The sequence below is a fragment of the Patiria miniata genome, unplaced genomic scaffold (genome assembly GCF_015706575.1).
Source record: "Patiria miniata isolate m_02_andy unplaced genomic scaffold, ASM1570657v1 HiC_scaffold_17, whole genome shotgun sequence".
In the NCBI taxonomy this organism is placed as follows: Eukaryota; Metazoa; Echinodermata; class Asteroidea; order Valvatida; family Asterinidae; genus Patiria; species Patiria miniata.
The window spans coordinates 14,492,576-14,510,911 of NW_024037055.1; the positions used below are offsets into that span (position 1 = coordinate 14,492,576).

The 18,336-nt window shown below is 41.1% G+C and overlaps 1 protein-coding gene across 2 annotated transcripts in view; it reads left to right on the forward strand.

The window, feature by feature from the left end:
* Nucleotides 1-18,336, forward strand: part of LOC119723928 (guanylate cyclase soluble subunit beta-2-like) — a 64,784-nt gene that overhangs the window by 20,808 nt on the left and 25,640 nt on the right. For both annotated transcript variants that reach the window (XM_038194836.1, XM_038194837.1), the window contains exons 3-4: nt 1,804-1,898; nt 17,088-17,351. In XM_038194836.1, coding sequence (XP_038050764.1) covers nt 1,804-1,898; nt 17,088-17,351 — 359 coding nt within the window. The remainder of the gene's footprint in view (nt 1-1,803; nt 1,899-17,087; nt 17,352-18,336) is intronic.

Consider the following 18,336-nt stretch of genomic DNA (forward strand, 5'->3'; position numbering starts at 1 on the left):
AAACAATTCCTGTGAAAGACAAGGTTATTACCATTCATATGAAACACTCGGTGTTTTTCTCAATGTACTCTATTTGCCACCACAAAAAAAATGGTGAACTTTGTTTCAGATCATGCTGACTCACCCTATATAAGTCAATTTGGTGCAAGTTTGGCCGTGTAGCACCTGACTACTTTGTGTGAAGATTAGGGAACAGGAATCTCTCGAAGAAGACGAGTTTATCAAAAGCTTTACCACAAACTGCCGAAGGTTATGTATGGAACTCAATATGAGTTAGACGTACTACAGGCAACCAGCAGACCTATCGGATGACAAACCAACGGCCACTCGCAAGCTCAATCCATTAACGGCAGCTCAATTAGCTGAGCAGCGTCAGCTAATGAGTCGATCAAACATCATTTGTCCATTATGACCCTCAACATGAGACTTGGAGACGAAGGAGATGAGGGGTACGATACATCATTATTGACCTCCTGACAAATATTATACACCTTTTTGAATGGGTAATTGCTATGAGTTTACATGAATTTGCGTGAACTGGCAACAGCTTTTGTCTATTACTGCACTTTTACGATATGTATTATATATGAGAGGGAATGTTTATTCAACTTTGGGTAATGTTTAATTTAATTTTTTTTTTAAAAACATTTTAATCCTGATAATGGAGCACTGAAAATGGGTAAAAGATTAATCGTCTGCCATTGACATCTTGAACCTGTAACAGATGCGAAATCGTGAGTAATTTTAATTATTTAGTGAACTAATTTGACGTATCAGCATAGAGTGGGCAGCTTTTGGTCCCGTTGCGTGGCTACAAGCCGTCAATTTCGTCATTGCTCTGAAGCCATGGAAGTATAGTCATGTGGTAATGTTATATTTGCCCTTTGTGTTCAAACGACAAGCAAAGATTACCATTTTTAAATGGAGGTCCCAAAAAGACCACAAGTGGGGCCCGGGCAGTCTGGCTTTGCCGGCCTGGCTTTGCCGGCCGGACCATGCATGAGGATACGATCCTCCTTATCCGGACAAAAGACAAAGCATGCAAAACCCAAAGGTTACGTAAAACAGACTTAAAGGGTGCGTTCGAGGGTGTTACTCTTCATACTCGCGGGTGCAGGAAAATCTTGCGTGCGCATTACTCTTCGTCACTCTAGTACACTCTTTGTGTGAGCGGGAGGCGTATTAGCACGAGTTAGCACAAGTAACACGCTCGAACGCTGCCAAACATTAGACCGCCCACTAAGGACGGGCGGAATATAAGTTCAGATGTTTGTCTAAAATCTCTGTTAGACAAAAGAAAAAACAGGCAAAATCCAAATGTTTCATACAACAGAATTACATAGTAGACCTCATAATTAGAATGGGCAGAGCAAACTCTCCGAAAGTTATTCTTATTGCTAACTTCACCATGCAACTTACTCTTACTTACTCTGGCGACTTCCATCGAAAAATTAGTGATGGCTCTCCAGCATTGTCTTTCTATCATGCAACTATTTGTTTGTAGCTGGGTGTCTTGGCACAGTGTATCAACATATGTAGTCATTGGTCGTCCCACGTTTCGCTTCCCTTGGGTTGGCTGCCAGAGAATCAAGCTGGCCACTGGTTGATTGCTGGATCTTCTGTAATGCCCTGCAAACTGGAGCCGTCTCTTCTTGATAGTAGTTGTTACTTTCGGTAGTTGTCCGTAGAGCTCTTGATTGGTTGTGTGACTCTTCCAGCTGATGTTGAGTGCTGACCTTAGCAGTCTAGCATCAGATCAGACGTTTGTTTAACATCTCTGTATTGTCTCATTGGTTGTTTCAGAGAGAGTGCTGGAGTTGAGGACAGCTTTATAACACATGGATGTTACGATGACACCACCACGCTACAACTCGTACAGGCGGCCAGTGAAGTCTCTGGTAAGTTACCTCTACCATAATGTCTTGAAAAGCGTCTCTCATATACTACTTAACCGTCAGGCCAAATAAACCCACTGTAGTTTAAACAAGTTTTCTACAATGAATCTTGTATCGTGTGCACCTGTTGTGCTGCATGGTATTCCCGTCATCCATGACAATAAATGTATCCAGAGTAAATATACCTCTATATTCACGAGGAAGCAAGTTTTTTTTTATCGTGTTCCCCGAGTCTATATTTTATAAATTGTAAACTGTTAATTGAGTGTTAATTGATTGCAGTGAATCTGACCTCATTTACATGTTGTTTTAATAAGGCTTAACACATAAGGTTTTGTTTAATCACATTTTTTTTTATTATTCATCAGAGCAGACTGGTGTATAAGGGCCCAAGAAATGTTAATTTTTTAATGCAGTCTTTGAAAATGCACCTTGGTGTCTCATTTAACCTTATTTTCCATTTTCATTTTGCTGTTTTCAAGGTTATTTTGGTGCCTTTTTTGGTTTTTATGCTAATGCTAATTTCCATATTCATGAGCAAAAGCGTGATGTCATATCAGGCAGAAACCTCAATGTTGCAATTGGTTTGTGCACAAAAAGATGCCAGAATTTTGGATACTTTGCAGTTGTAAACTTTCTTTTGTTTAGTGATTCGTTGTGTCAGTTCACAGCAGTAAGCCAATTAGCAAATTCTCACAAATGTGAAATCTTCAATTAGCACATTTTTGGTTTCACAATTTCAACAGAAAACACCTTATATGAACAGTGTCTTACTGAAATGACATCACAGCAACAGCGCCCTCATATGTCAGGAAAAGCATTGAAAATGTTAAATGTTTAAAGATGTGCAATTTTCAGTAAAATTAACCAAAAAGGGATTTCAAATAGTTTTCATACACATAAGAGGATCAGAAAGTAGCACAAAATATGTTCCTAAAAAATATTCACTTCATGGGCCCTTTAATTTGTAATAAGCCTATATTTCATTGCTTTTACTCACAAGTTCCCAAAATTAAGAGTTTCCCTCGCTTTCAATTTAATATGGTCGATTCGTGAATAAGGTTTACGGAGACAATCACAAGTTCAACTCACAAGTCAATTCAAAACAGGTTACAGGGATTGAACAATGATAAAGGGAATGCCTCTGTTATGGTCATCGAATTTAAATAACTTGTGTACAATGTGAAAGCAATTTTGCCATTATCATTCGTGATGCATGCGACACACCTGGCATTCTCAGTGTGCGAATTATAGGCCTACGACATTCTATTGTTTTATTGCGCTAAAATTAAACACCAAGCACACCCTTAGACATTGTTTCAACTGAGTTTGTAGATCAGAAGCGAATGCATTCTTATCGATTACACGTCAGTCCTTAGTTAGTACATCACTAAGTCTAAGATCATGTCAATGAAATGCGAGCCATAACTTTGTCATTGTTCATTCTCTGTGAAGTGAATAGCGATTGACTTTAATTTACTTGATTGACTTGCAATCGACATATTACTAACCTGACTTGTGTTTTGTCTTGCGATTTTTCGAACTGATTTGTGATTTACTCCATTCCAATCGCGCTTAAAAAGCTGTTATGAGCAGAAAACGTTAATTCACAACGTCAAAAAGACTTATAAGCCTTTTCCATGGAAAACAAATTGGATACTACGGTAAAAGCACAGAGGTTAGAAATAAACCTATGCACTAAAAGAAAACTTGCCAAAAGCCCAGTCGCTAATGCATGTGTAAATAACTCCAGACGATTCAATTCAATTAACGCACGTCATTTCGAATAGCGGAGATTTGCTTCTTATTAAGAGGCAAAGCCGGAAAAGTCAACATTACCTCGACCCCCGTGTTTCTCCAGGGAGAAATTCGCTTGTTGCATCCCACGAGCATTGCACGAACTATTGACATACTCGGGTATCCGCCCTGGGAGGAATGCTAACAAGTGTGTCACGCTAGCGAAATTGCATCGGCAAACACACATCTTATCGGGAGATCATACATTATCTGTGGTCTGTTATACAATAACCAAAGTACTTGGAAATTTAGCGGTGTTTGATGATCTCCAAGTACACACCACACACATCACACTTCGAATATTATGTTTAAATTATGATTTCGTGTTGTTTTCACGAGATGGGTTTATTTTGCCGTATGTCCAATAGATGAAGAGACACTTTGATGAAATTAATCAAACTTAGAATACTGAAGTGAGCTAATGAGGTTGTGGCATTTCATCTCCCCCTCCCCCACACTAGGTTCTTCCGCCCACAAGAAATAGAAAATGCTCGTATTTTCCCCATTTGCTGTAATGTGTTTAGGAATTGAGGAATGAACTTGTGAAAAACGACCAATGGACTGTAGCGAGTCTGTTCAAGTTTTCTCTGATGTAGATTTTGCATGAATGCACAACACACAGTAAATTCTCTAATATATTTTTTTGTTCTTGAATCGGTTCGGCTTTGTTTTTGTTTTGAAGTTTTCCTCTGCAGGGTGAGTAAAAAAAAAACGAAACCCAAATGTCAGGACCATTGTTTTAGTGAAGTTCTTCATGTAGCACTTTGAAAATCTAGGATATGAAAGCCCAATTCATATCTTTTAGTACAAGAATCATTCAAACTACTCATGTACTTTTCAAGTTACGGAATTTTAAACACAACCAATGTTTTAAAGTTCTGTCCACGGATCACACAAAAGTGTGCGTTTTTTCAGCAAAACGAAAACAATTCACACACATCCCAATGTGATTTGTTTTCGTTTTGCTGAAAGAACACTGAACGTTTTTTTGATCCGTGAACAGAGCCTTAAAACGGTGGTTGCGTTTAAAATTCCGTAACTTGAAAAGTACATGAGTGATTTTAATGATCCTTATTCTACAACAAAGTTTATAAATTGGGCTTTCGTATCCTAGATTTTGAATGTGCTACATGCAGAACTTCACTGAAACAATAGTCCCGACATTTTTTTTTTTACTCACCCTGTATTTGGAAAGCCATTTTTAAGCAAAAACAGGTATATGCTCTATACAGTGAGTTCCTATTTTGCCATTCATGTTTTCACCTAATGACAATTTCCATTTTGTAATGGATGTACACCGGGGACGGTGCCAGTCTTGAAATTGAACATGCTTTTAAGCCATAGTAGAAATACTATACACCTATATTTAGAGGTCGATTCTGCCATTGTATTCGTGATTTGCGATCGAATGTTCTTTAAGGATATACGGCCAAGCCGTTATCAGCGTGTAATCGAGAGTTAAACCATTTCTATGACGTCACACTATTGTTAAAAGTGTGGATTCGGATCTAGAATCTGATTATCTCTTACACTGGTCACAAAGTGTGGATTCGGAACGACGAATCTCTAGTAAAGTGTGGATTCGGAATTACGAATCCACACTTTGAACATGTCGGACAACTGTTCTCCATAATGAGCATGAATAGGACCGTCTGCGTGAAAATTTGCTTTCCGAAAATTACCAATGCATCTTCACTGTCAGATTTTCCGCCGTCACTGCAAAATCTACTTTTAGTCAGAAAGAAATCGTCGTCTGAACTATCCATTTTGACGTAAGGAGCCTGTACACACAAAATGACGATACACATGCTAAACACGCTAGGAAACAATGTTGCAAACCTGACGCCACTTCCGCGCTTGTGTACAACGTCTATGGAGAGTCATTTCAAGTATTTCCTAACAATTTTGGAAACATTTATTAGTCCTAGATTCATGTCTTATCATCATTTTTGCAACGAATGGCCTTCATTGAGATGATATATGAAGAAAAAAGTGGCGTCAGGTTGCAGCATTCTTTCCAATACTTCTGTTGACGCAATGGTTTAAGTCGAAGAATACACTCGCAAGTGTGGATTCTTAATTTACGAATTCACTCGGCGCTTCGCGCCTCGTGAATTCTTAAATTACGAATACACACTTTCTCTTGTATTCTCCTTAACAGAAGCGTGAATTGATGCACACTGAGTAGAACGTCTGTCATGACCTGAAGTATCAGTAGTGAATTATGGGTTTTCATTTTTGCGTGGGTCTTGATGAGACTGAAATATAAGCGATCGTCCGATGCCTTGCCTTTAAACTGCTGTGATTGTGAGTGGTGCCATCTACCATCCTTTTACCAAGTGGGTCGACGTTAAAGGGCAAACTTTTCAGATTAAATGTTTTTGAAGTACGTTTGTATTTTACAGTTTCTGTTTGCAATGTTTATGCTCTTTCCTGGAACATATGGGACTGTTGATGTGATGTATAAAGGTAAAGGTAAAGGGGACGAACCTGTGTTAACAGGAACGGAGTGCCCATCTCTCTTTCGTTAGCGAATGGGCCAGACTCATAAGCTGATGTGGGGGGAATCGCCACACCTCCTCCACAGCGAGTCTGTTACCTTCCCAGCATTGCATAAGGCCGGTGCCCATTTAACACCTGAATTGAGAGGAGTAATTGAGGTCAAGCGCCTTACTCAAGGGCACAACACGCATGGCCACGGCGGGGCTCGAGCCCATACCCTCACGATCATGAATCCTGTGCTCTACCGCTAGACCGCACGTGCCCACACGATGTGATGTCATGTTAGGCACACAATCTTTAATTTGTTTATTTTATTTATTTATTTATTTATCTATTGTTAGTACAAATAATGAGCCCCCATATCGCTTGCTCATTGACTGGCCATCGTTTACCAAATCAACAAAGAAACACACAACTAAACAAGTGTGAGTGTACAATAAGCTCTGGCCGTCTTGCATGAAATCTATCGGCGACGCCGATGGCACATATGGAACACCACACTTTAGACTTATACCTAGATGTAACAATTGGTGATAAATACCACGTGACTATAACATTCCTGCACATATTTTTCCTTAATTTACACACTTTTTATAAACATCTTTCGGAATTGTTGCAAACAATTTTTCTTAAGTATTTAATTAATTGGAGGCCAACATAGAAACGAGCCTTGCAGCTGTAACACTGCCTTTCTACCTAAGACGACATTATATAGTGGCTCGCGCATGCGGAAATGTTCAGTGGCATACAACATCAACAATAGAAGCGGAAGAACAACGACTGGAAACAAGCTCAATGCGACCCAAAGGGGCGTTCCAAGGATGTCGTTCATCTGACATGGCGTAAGGTCATTCACCTAAGCTGATTAAACAGTACTTTAAAGGCAGAACAACGTTAAATTGTTTAGTTCACACAAACTAGTCCTTCAATTGGGACAGGTGTATACTTAATTTACAGGGTCACGTTAATTAAATCAGGTCCCCAGCGAAAATAAAGATTAGTTCACGCTATCCACGAAACAAGGACAGCCATTGACAGAACGCGTTGCTTAAAATCCCGCCAATGGCTACACAGTGTCCTCGTCTCAATGTCGTTTGTTTCTTCACCTGCTTGTTGTATAGTGAAAACAACGCTTCGGAAACCATCCTTGCCATTTGTCGCACCGTAGCTCAATAAAGTCCCCTGGGTTAGGCGAATACCCTACACGATCATGCGCATTGCAAATAATAGCCGAGTCAGAACATGGTCTGTCATTTGAAGACATCAGGAGAGATTTGGGGATCAACCCTTTTCACACTAAAGCCTCTCAACCCGGGTTGAACTCAACCCTGGGCGAACCCAGTGCCGCCCCGAGTTGAGTTTATATAAAATATGATTTTTCGACCCCACGTTCAACCTTGCATTACACACTTGTTTCATGCAAATCAAGCTTATCATGCTCAGTTACTACTGTTTTGAACCCTGGCAAGAATTTCAACCCGGGTTGAAAATCTTAACCCTGGTCTGGAGCAGGGTTGGGTTCAACTGGGGCGAAATCAATCTCGAGGTTGACGGAGGAATGACGCAGGGTTGAAAATTTTCAAGTGTGAAACGATGCATGTTTTCAACCCTGCGTCAACCCTGTGTCAACCCCGAGATTTTTCTAGTGTGAAAATTTCTTGGAAATATGCAAGCGACACAACGGCGAATCCAGCTTTGGCTCAACAATTTTGTGGTGGGGGATGGAAGATTGGACCGCCTAAATCCCCCTAGATCTGTCACAAAAACAACTTTTACAATACAATGTTGAACTCATGATAGTCATCATCAATGTAACATCCAGCGTCTAGACATATCGTACAACGGATTCGTTACATTTGCCTTCTGGCTTTCTGACATGTTTTTTCCCTCTTGATGAGTGGAGATTTTGGAGAGAATGTTTTGCTAAGGTGTAAACGGCGCGCCTGAGTGGGACCAATCGTGCCCTCCATGTTATCTTTTCCTGATTACATTTCGGGACTTGTTGTTCTCGGCTGACGCAGGATAGCCGAATTATTATTTCCCTCGTGTGCGAATATTCTGCCACCATGCAAGGTTGATTGGAGCCAGTGATTTGCGGGTTCGAGGTGCTCGGTAGCGGTAGGGTGGATTCTGTTTTCAGGGTGTCATTATGGACATACGTGTTGTTCGATTTAGAGTGGAAAAGAGAATGACATTGGGGTTGTCTTTAAGCATCTGTTGGGATGAGACCATTTTTTTTAAAGGAGTTTGGTGTTTTTCTCATACACTGTAAACCGCTTTCCGCTTGATAGTCCAAAGGTTCGATAATCCGAAGGTTTGATAGTCCGAAGTGTTCATTAAGTCCGAAAGACGTTCGATAGTACGAAGTGACGATAAAGTTCGATTGTCTGAATCGACAATAAGGTTTAACAGTCCGGATATACAACAATGAACATTATTGTCAATTCGGACTACTGAACGTTGTGTGATTTCGGATTAATGATTTTTTTGAAAACCTTGTTTTCATTTCGGTCTGTTGAACCTTCAGACTTGTAATCAAACCTCCGGACAAATAAACCTTCGGATTATCGAACCTTCGGACTATAACGAACCTTCGGACTGTCGCATCAAATGCTCGGATTCACGAACCTTATTTTATTGTCGGTCTAATGAACCCTCGGGTATGGGAAATGTGTGTGTTCGGACGACTTCACGGGAAGGACTCGTGGAGTCGGAGCATTGCTGTCATTGTATCTCTTTTTCTAAAGACTTCACTTGTAGGGTGCCGTTTTTCTATAGACTTCAATTGTTGGGTACCGCTCCCTTTGTAAGTGGTCCTGGTCAATAAACAATAAACCAAATAATCAATAAACCTTCGGACTATCGAACCTTCGCACTATCAAGTGGACCCCGTAAAAACACCTATAGTAGTACTTGACTAGAAAACAGTCAAACTTACATCCAGCCGATACAGCAGGGTCAGCTGTATAAAAGTGTATGGAAAGCAACGCTCAAGATATCAATGTGTTACTAGACTGTAGAGATAGTTGATGTTATATATATAAGCGTTTGGGGTTTGTGGAGATCATTAGATATTTCCAATAAGAATTGCTTTGAGGGAAAAAGCTGCAGGGAGTCAACATCAGTGTTCAAGGCTTCATGTCAGTGTTTTATGGATGGCAATGGGATTGTCAAGGGTGTTAGTTGAGGTTGGCAACGGGCCACTGTTTTCAGGGCGTCACTTGCGATCTGGCGCAGTGGGACCACTTGAGATTTTGTGACATCAATCGTTGGAATAATGTTTTCTCGAAAAATTGACTCATAGAGTGCATGGCAATTGCGATTGGTTGCTTTTAGGGATATAATAAGTTTTTTTTTTAACAGGGATTTGCTTGAGATAGAAAAGACAAGGCTGGCAATTTGCTTCAAAGGGGAACTTGAAATTGGCGTGTGTATAGTGGTAACAGTGGGTTTAGGGTACGGCAATGGGTTTATCGAGGGCATGCTTAAAATGGACGGGGCGCATAGGTTGGCGCTGGGTTTCAATTGAGTACTTTTGATTTAGACACATTCATTACATTTGGCAATTTGAGAAAGAGGAATGGGGCGGGTGGGCGGAATTTATTTATTTATTATTATTTTTTTTTTTTAATGATTACAGTTTGGATCTGAGAACGTCAGCTCCACTCTTCGGGAGATATAAAGTGACTTATAGGGTAATAGCTGGTTTTCATAATGTTGGTATAGATTTTGCAATTACTACATACATGTATGTTTAATCACTGTCCTTGTAAACCGCAAGCCACATATTAACTCTAGAGGCATATGCATGTACCTTCCTTTCGTTAGCATTAATTTCCCGGAGATTTGGTTGATCTTGCCAATTCCGTCAATGACCGTGCCTCTCAGCAATCAGCGAGACAAATGCAAATTGTTGGGCCAACCCGTCACCGGCGATTTTCCCGAATTTGATGAGTTAGCTGACAAACCGAAGGGAGAGTTGAGCCGCCGGAGGGGCCAATTCGTCCCCGATCGGGGACCGTAATATATCCTATCGGGATGGACAGCTTAAGTGGCATAACCCTGGATGCGCATACACACGGCCATCGAACCTGACAACGGGGACACAGAATCTCATCACTTAACATTCAGAAAAGACAAGTTGCCGAGAAGGGGCTAGAGAGAAAAAAAATAACTGCGGATGACTGCCTGTCTAGGTCTTCGATTTTTAGCAGTCACATCCTAGGGCGTCACTAACGATGTGCCTCCAGCGTTGGATACAACCCTTCTCAGTTGGGAGATGTTGGGGAAACAACCGTCTGTTGTGAGACTTTTCACCGTAAGCAGCATGCGTATAAGCCCCGCAGATCATTCTGGGGAGAGTCATCTCCGGGGTCCGTAATCAGCTGGGATAACACGCAAAACCCCCCAGGGTGTGCCACTGCTTGGGTGATGCCCGGCTCATTCCGGTTATACAAACCTCGCCGGAGAGCACCGAGCTAGGCAAGGGGGAAAAAACATCAATTTCCGGTGGCCCTGACTGAGCTGGTATGACGAGCGATATTTTCTCGGCTCTGTGCCGCGGATTAAGGGCCGAGGTTTTACGTCCCCTTGCGCGCAGCCCTTGCATCGTTTGGAATTACGTGATTAGAATTATAGGGCAGGGTTTCCTTATAGTACAGGTTGCAGTAGCTTGAGGGAGAACCATGCTAACGCTGCCCCGTTCTCTGTTTCTATTTGCTCTGTGCTCTGAGTTTATTCAAATCGGAGCAGCTTCAATCTGTGAAGGGTTTATGGGTCATAATTACAAATCGAAGGGTTTTTTTTACCGTCGAAATGTAGTCTATGTAATAGACCATGGACCATGGCGAAAGCCATGGCTAAAACATTTGAGCAGATTCGCTGATTTTTATGCAAGACAACCGTATCTTAACCTCTAGATTTTGACCAATCAGCGGGTGCTTTCTATATTGGGTCTTCGGTCATTCACCGTTAGACCCCTAGACACGGCAACAAAGGCTGTGGTCACGCGCTCTGTATTATGTTACGCGACACGCGTCCGGCTGTATTTCAAAACACTGCATTCGAATTGACCAATCACAGTTTTAGTCCTGATTTGGTAATGAAAACGGCGTCAGGATTTAGTAAAGTTGACTCCGATTGGCTGAGGCGCCTGAGATCACATAAATCATGCATGCTTTGGCACATCAGACGTTATACAGGAGACTTGGCTCCGTGGATAAACGGGTGATACGCGTGATACTAAAGTGAGATATAATGTATCATTTAATTGTGTATCATTTACTGTACTTTAACCATTTTACAACCCCCTTTTAATTGCTGATTATAGGACTAAATAGGCATGAGACAGGAAGTCACGCTTTGGTGTGAAACCTTGGTGGCTCTCTTGGAAAGCGCACAATGTAAACAAAAGCATGACTTCAACATGGACGTATTCGACAACCTGTTCTCGATTGACCCTCAAACAGTGTTCTAGGGCTGCCGAATACGAACGCCCAAGTGTGTGTGGAGTACAGATGGGTTAAATGTCAAGATGTACATGTAAAACTCCGAAACAAATGAAAGGAAAATGAAGTATCTTACGAAAATAAAATAAAACAGCTCCACAAAGTGGCTATGACAAACCACTCTATGATCACGTACAATTTGATTTATTATCATGTAAACTGCATGCTCCTACATTGGGTGATTGCTTTCAAGTTTATCCACAAAATTTAATGCAAATTGTGGTTCTTGGTTCTTTGTTCCTTCTTCTCATAAGGACTCCGCATAGGAGTAATAATATTTAACACACGGGACATACGGCTTTATGTCCCATCCGAAGGACGAAGCATTAATAGTTAAGTGCCTTGCTTAAGGGCACAAGTGTCCACCCGGCGGGCTCGAACCCACGCCACTGTTGCCTCTGAAACACCAGAGCATGAGTTCGGTGCTCTTAACAGCTAGGCCATGACACTCCATTGTGGTAGGGGCCTTAGTCCGCCATCTTTGTTCTTGTCGTTCTTCATATACTCCCAAATAAGTGGGGAGTGAAAATCCTGTTCAAATAGTGTTCTCGTAGAAATACCGTTCTCGTGTTAATTCAACACGAATACACCCCATGTCTAGACATGTTTTAAATAATTTAAATCGGGCAACAATACAGCTAACCTGAACTGCGTAATTCCACGTCATGCGTGACTGAAGAGCCATTTTCCAGCATGTTCAATCGTCGGGCACTGGGGAATAAATGTCTTTATTACTTGTTTCATTTTGACATTGAATGATCGAGTTGCTGCTATTTTCTTTGTCATAACCTGCGCAACCTCATCTGTGTATGACTACGAAGCGTGCGGGATATTAGTTTTGCTCGCAATATCGGAAGTGGACTACGTGACTCTATCACACACAAACCAGTGACAATCACACTCAATTACGTGATCTATGTCATCGCGTGCAGGCGTCGCAACGGTAGTTTGTTCGCCTGCATCATAAATGCACCACATTAAACAAATTGTTTCATCTGACGGCAGATATTTGAAACAGACTTTTCGGAAGTTCTTCTCTTAGTTTCCAGTTTGTTATAATTCAATTTCGTGACCTACTTATACCGACTCACACAATCAAGCTGTGTGGTACATTGCCATGAAAACAATCATCTTTTTTTTTCTTTCCTCGAAGAGGTAGGCGCTCGGTGGGGGATAAAGTAATAGTGAAAAGAACCTAGGCGGAAGCGTTCCGATATCTGTGGTAAAAAAAAAGAAAAGAAAAGAAGTTTCCCTAATGACAATTTTTATGATTTACTTATGTCGACCCAAATAATCACAAGGTCTGGCACATTGCCACAGATAGTTTTTTCTTGAATACGTAGGACAGGGGCGTGGTGGGGGCAGCTAGTGAATGACACTAGTTGATAGCGTTCTGATACATGTGAGGGAAAGGGGTGCCCGTAATGGTAACGGACACAATTTGCAAACATTCAATAAAATATCCTACTTGATTGTAGGTCTGTAATAGGATGAAGCATCCTGTGAAAGCATTGCACCTGCTGTCATTTGCCTTCTTTCCCTCGCAATGGTTACGACCAAACCATCGCTGGGAAAAAAACGGCTTGTTTTAGTTCAAACTCTGCCTCAAATTTACCGAATTTAGCTTGGTTTACCGGGGTCAGATTGTTTTTAGCGTGTGTTCTTTGCTAGCGCTTTTATACATGAAACTTTCACCAAATATGTCCAAAATACCAGCCTACAACATGTCTTATTTGCACTTGTTTTGATAATTGCTACATATTTTAAAAAATATTTTCTTTAAATTGGGTGCAGATCATTCTGACTCACCCTGTATATGTAAATGAGAATTATTTCCCCGCGTGACAGACAAACTGGGGGTCATACCACAAGAGGGTGCAATTCAAATGGTATTAACGAACATTGGAAGGGAGGGCTTTCAACGGAACCTTGCTTTGCGTCGAGAAAAATGAAGATGAATTTTCACAGTTTTGTACAAAAAAATACTGAGCTGACATTTCAACAAGTTTGTTTTTTAATAACCTGCTTCAGATTTATTGTTTGGGTTTTCCTTTGATCGGCAAACATACATGTTTTGCAAATGGTGTCCTTTGCATTTACTAATTTTTACAATGTAGCGTAATTTGTATTCCCCACTCGATGTTTTCCAACATGGTGCCCAGTAAGCGCAACCGTTCTTAATTTTGTCAAAGACTGTTTGAAATTCAGCTAAATTCGAAACTTCAATTTAGAGAGTTTTCCTGCAAATATTAATTACTTAGAGAATACCCAAATTTTCTGTTTATTAGCTGTTCTCAATTGGGAAGAGCTGTTATTTTCGTTAAGATTTTTGTTTTTCTTTTCTCTTTTTCCTCTTCCACTTTTTCCCATAGGTTTTGTACACGTTTTCATTCTACAAGCCACTTTGAAACCTTTTTAAAATACGATGAACTTTCCATAGTCATTAATCATTATCTGAAGGTGTATGCCAAACAAATTTCGTTATGGTGACGTCATCGGGGGGTCACGTGACACAATCTCTAGTTTTTTGTTTGTATTATTTACGGGGTTATTTTCAGGATAAAACTAATAGGAAGTTGCAAATAAAACATCAACAGTTACCCAACAACTGCTGTTGAATATTAGTGACCAGCTCACGTCTTGATGAGGATGGGGTCAATGGTGCTGCTTTCTCAGGGTAGATTTTGTTTCGGACAGGTTGTGGAATTAACCATGCTGATCTCCGTCCAAGCCCTGAAGCAATCTTCAAGAGCAATCGATAGGCCAATATGTGGACCTTCCAGGTAATGGTAGATTGAGTCCTCTTACAAATGCAGATCGCAAACTATAGTTAGAGCGTTCGGCCAAAACATTATCGAGGCACTTCTGTAAAATGCTGGAGCCGTTGTGTCGATGAACTGGGCGGTCTGTGACAACAAACGAAACTTTGTCAGTGCATGTGGTTGTTTCAGCTGAGACGAGTCCCGAGGATTCATAGTGGGGTGTTTGGTGACAAATCTTGGGCGAAGACACGAGTTGGAAATGATGACAACCCTCGCGGATACGGTCCCTATCGTGACTGAAGCTGTTAACACTCGGCGATAGAAATCTCTCAAATTCATAGCCCTTGAATAAGTCCTATCGTTTTAAGAAAGAAAACATGGTGTGAACCTTGCCACACGTACTGAGGTTTAGAGTTTGGAAGGATGTACCCTAAAGATCCAATTCATATCCCGAGAAAACTATCCGAGGTATTGGTTTAACATTTTACATGTAGTAATAACTGTGGTAAGTATGAACCTTTATCACATCGGTCTGCCCTAAAGAAAAACCCTCAAGATTTGGGATGGCAATATTGTATTGGCTCAGTTGAGATTTCTTTCAAACTAGTCAACTGATAACTTGACAGTAATGCTTGGAAAAGGCTCCTTAGGTTCCTATAATTTTGCATGCCTTTGAAGTTTTGTGAAAGTTTTCAAAAGCCGCGAAACAGGTAGATGCATGATTTACGCAATGCACATTATCTGTATATGCCCGCATCAATTATATTTCTCTGCAATTGGAGTCTGTTACACAACCCGAGTTAGATCAATTTCAATATAAATCGAGACAGTATGAACCACAGGCTGTACTGAATCGACCCAAGCAAATGACATGCAGGACTTAAAGGCAGTAGCCTATACAACGTTTGCAAACATAAAGTACCAAATTATTGTGAAATTCCATACTGGACTGCATGTTAGTGAATAATAGTCTGAAGCATCCTGTGAGATCATAACACCTGGTGAGCTGCCATTTTTAAGAAAAGCGGATTTTTTTTGTAGCAATTTCCAACGATAGTCGGCTAACTTTTTTGTTAATACTGCCCCCATTTTACCAAATTTAGTCCACATATTGTTTGCAATCGGTTACACATGCATGAACAGGGTCAAGCCTTTTAGTCTGATTCCCTGACCCGACAATCTATAAACTTCTCCGTTTCGTTTGGAGTAGGGTCAGGGAACCAGACTACAAGAACAGCCATTTTTGTTTTGGTTTTCCCAGCATTTATGAACACAGAACTGTAGACAGGTCATTGTATCAACATGTTTCTATAAAATTCTAACTCCCAAATCCATTCATTTCTGAAAATCACATCAAAAGCAAATGTTGTGTATTCAGTTTAAAGGTAGAAGTAAAAAACAAACCAGCATCATGCCATTGAATTTATCGCTTCATCGCTGACTTATTCTTAAGAAGCATTGCGCGCTGCCGCAATGGAGGATGAGACTTTTATATTCACACTTCACAGTTGAATGAGAATGCACAGCGTCATTAACATCACTGTATCATGAGCCCATGGCAACACCAAGACTTGTTTTTAATACGCTGTATCACTACCAATCGTCTTGCAATCTGCGGCTTGTTGACCAGCTCAGGCCCCTGGGTGTCGCAGTCATCAGATGCGGATCTCGGCGCCGACAGAGATTTACACCTAATTACAGTAGTCGACTCTTCGGGCTCAGTACCAGACATTTTTTTTTTCTTCGGCTGGATGGGGGTCGAAGACCTGCTGCGAATATTTGATGACCTTTTTAAAGCGAACGTACTGGGGCAATTTTTGCAACAAATCGGATGTTTCCTTAGCCTTATGATATCTGAGGATAAACCATCAGTTTCACATAATTGTGAAAGCGCATTGTGACGTTTAGAGAACTGTACCCACAGATATATCAGGGGTATCTCGTACATTCCTTAGAATATTTGTTTCTTATAGCCACTCGGAAGTCATAGGGACATCACATTAAAATCATACAAATTTCCTATACAGGTGTACTAGACACCATTAATTCTAGATATGCATCTGATCCGTCTCGGGTTATTATCTTTCAATCCAGATATCCACCAATGACAACGTACCTATTGTGCCAGTCAAAGGGACAAAACATTAACAAAAAACAAACAAATTTCCTGTACAGGTGTACTAGACACCATTAACTCTAGATATGCATCTGATCCGTCTCGGGTTATTATCTGTCAATCCAGATATCCATTACTGGCAACTGAGTGTCACATCACTTAAGTGTTTCATGTTATCCATTTCCTAATAAGTAGTGTCTTACACCCCGAGGTCAAAGCATCCGTGTCTTCCTCGTTGTGCAGGTCTTAAGGTACCCTATATCTATCACTGACAACATACTGAGTATCACATCACTTTGTTTCATGTTATCCATTCCTAAATAAGTAAAGTGGTACACCCTGAGGTCAAAGCATCTGTGTCTTCCTCGTTGTCCAGGTCTTAAGGTACCCTATATCCATCACTGACAACATACTGAGTATCACATCACTTTGTTTCATGTTATCCATTCCTAAATAAGTAGTGTCGTACACCCTGAGGTCAAAGCATCTGTGTCTTCCTCTTGTCTAGGTCTTAAGGTGCCCGTTATCTTGGAGCTGTTTGGAGAGTTCTTCTTCAGCTTCTGCCAGCAGTCCGGCTACGACGAGATGCTGCGGGCGCTCGGCGGCAACCTCAAGAGCTTCCTGGAGAACCTGGATTCCCTGCACTCCTACCTCAGCTTCTCCTACGAGCAGATGGAGGCGCCGTCCTTCAGGTGCGAGAGGCGGCATAACGACAACGCGCTCATACTACACTACTACTCCCACCGGAAAGGGTTGCACCCGATCGTCGTCGGTGAGTTACCAGAAAAAGTTGGTTCCTGTTTTCATTTTTGTTTGCTAGCGCACTAAAAAAAACCAAGTTGGACAGATAGGTTGGTAGTTATCCAATGTTGGTCATCATATGCCAAATGCTGACACTCTTGGGCAAATTCTCACCAATAGTTGGTAAATGTTTACCTGAATTTACCAACAATGCGGTAAATTCATAACAATGTTGGGCAATTATGAAACATTGCCCAACAGTGCTTTACTCTTTTTTTTATTGTACATGCTGAGTTTGATTTCGTACTCGGGTAACGGTTCGTTGGTGCCGCTCATGGTCCGTCAAAGTTCGTGTTTCAGACGGACGTTCCGGAGTTTCAAATGGTCATTTTATAAATTTGGGGTCCATTTTTTTCCTGTCCCCTGTTAAAAATTGTAATGCTTGTAGCGCGTTCCATCGTATCAACAGCCTCAAAGCGCTCATCACGATTATTCGCCCGTTCATCAGGCCACGAGACCACGCCGCAGCTTTTATCAGCGCACATGCATTGGTCCTCTACCCTGTCATGTACCCATTTATACTCCTGGGTGGAGAGAGGCACTTGTAGTTAAGTGTCTTGCCCAAGACACAAACACCATGTTCCTGGGTTTCAAACCCACTCCAAGGGTGATTATGAATAGCAAACTACCTACTCAACAAATATTAAACATAATTTAAGTCATCCATACCGATACTTGAATGGCAAATTATAAAGTACCAAGTTTACAGGGACAGGAACAAGTTACACTCTGGACCCTTAATTTATAGAATGACCCAAAAAGCATTGCCATAAGGCTCTGATTACTAAGTAGGGCCGATTATAATGTCGAGACTTTGTACAGACCAATGGAAATTGCACCAAAAGGTAAAGCATTTCCCGTGGGAATGCGTAAATCAATTGTGAGGATTGTACCTTGGAGAATTGGACATCGTGTTCGTTTTAATGTGGGTGAGCAGGAAGTTTCTGTTTAACTTA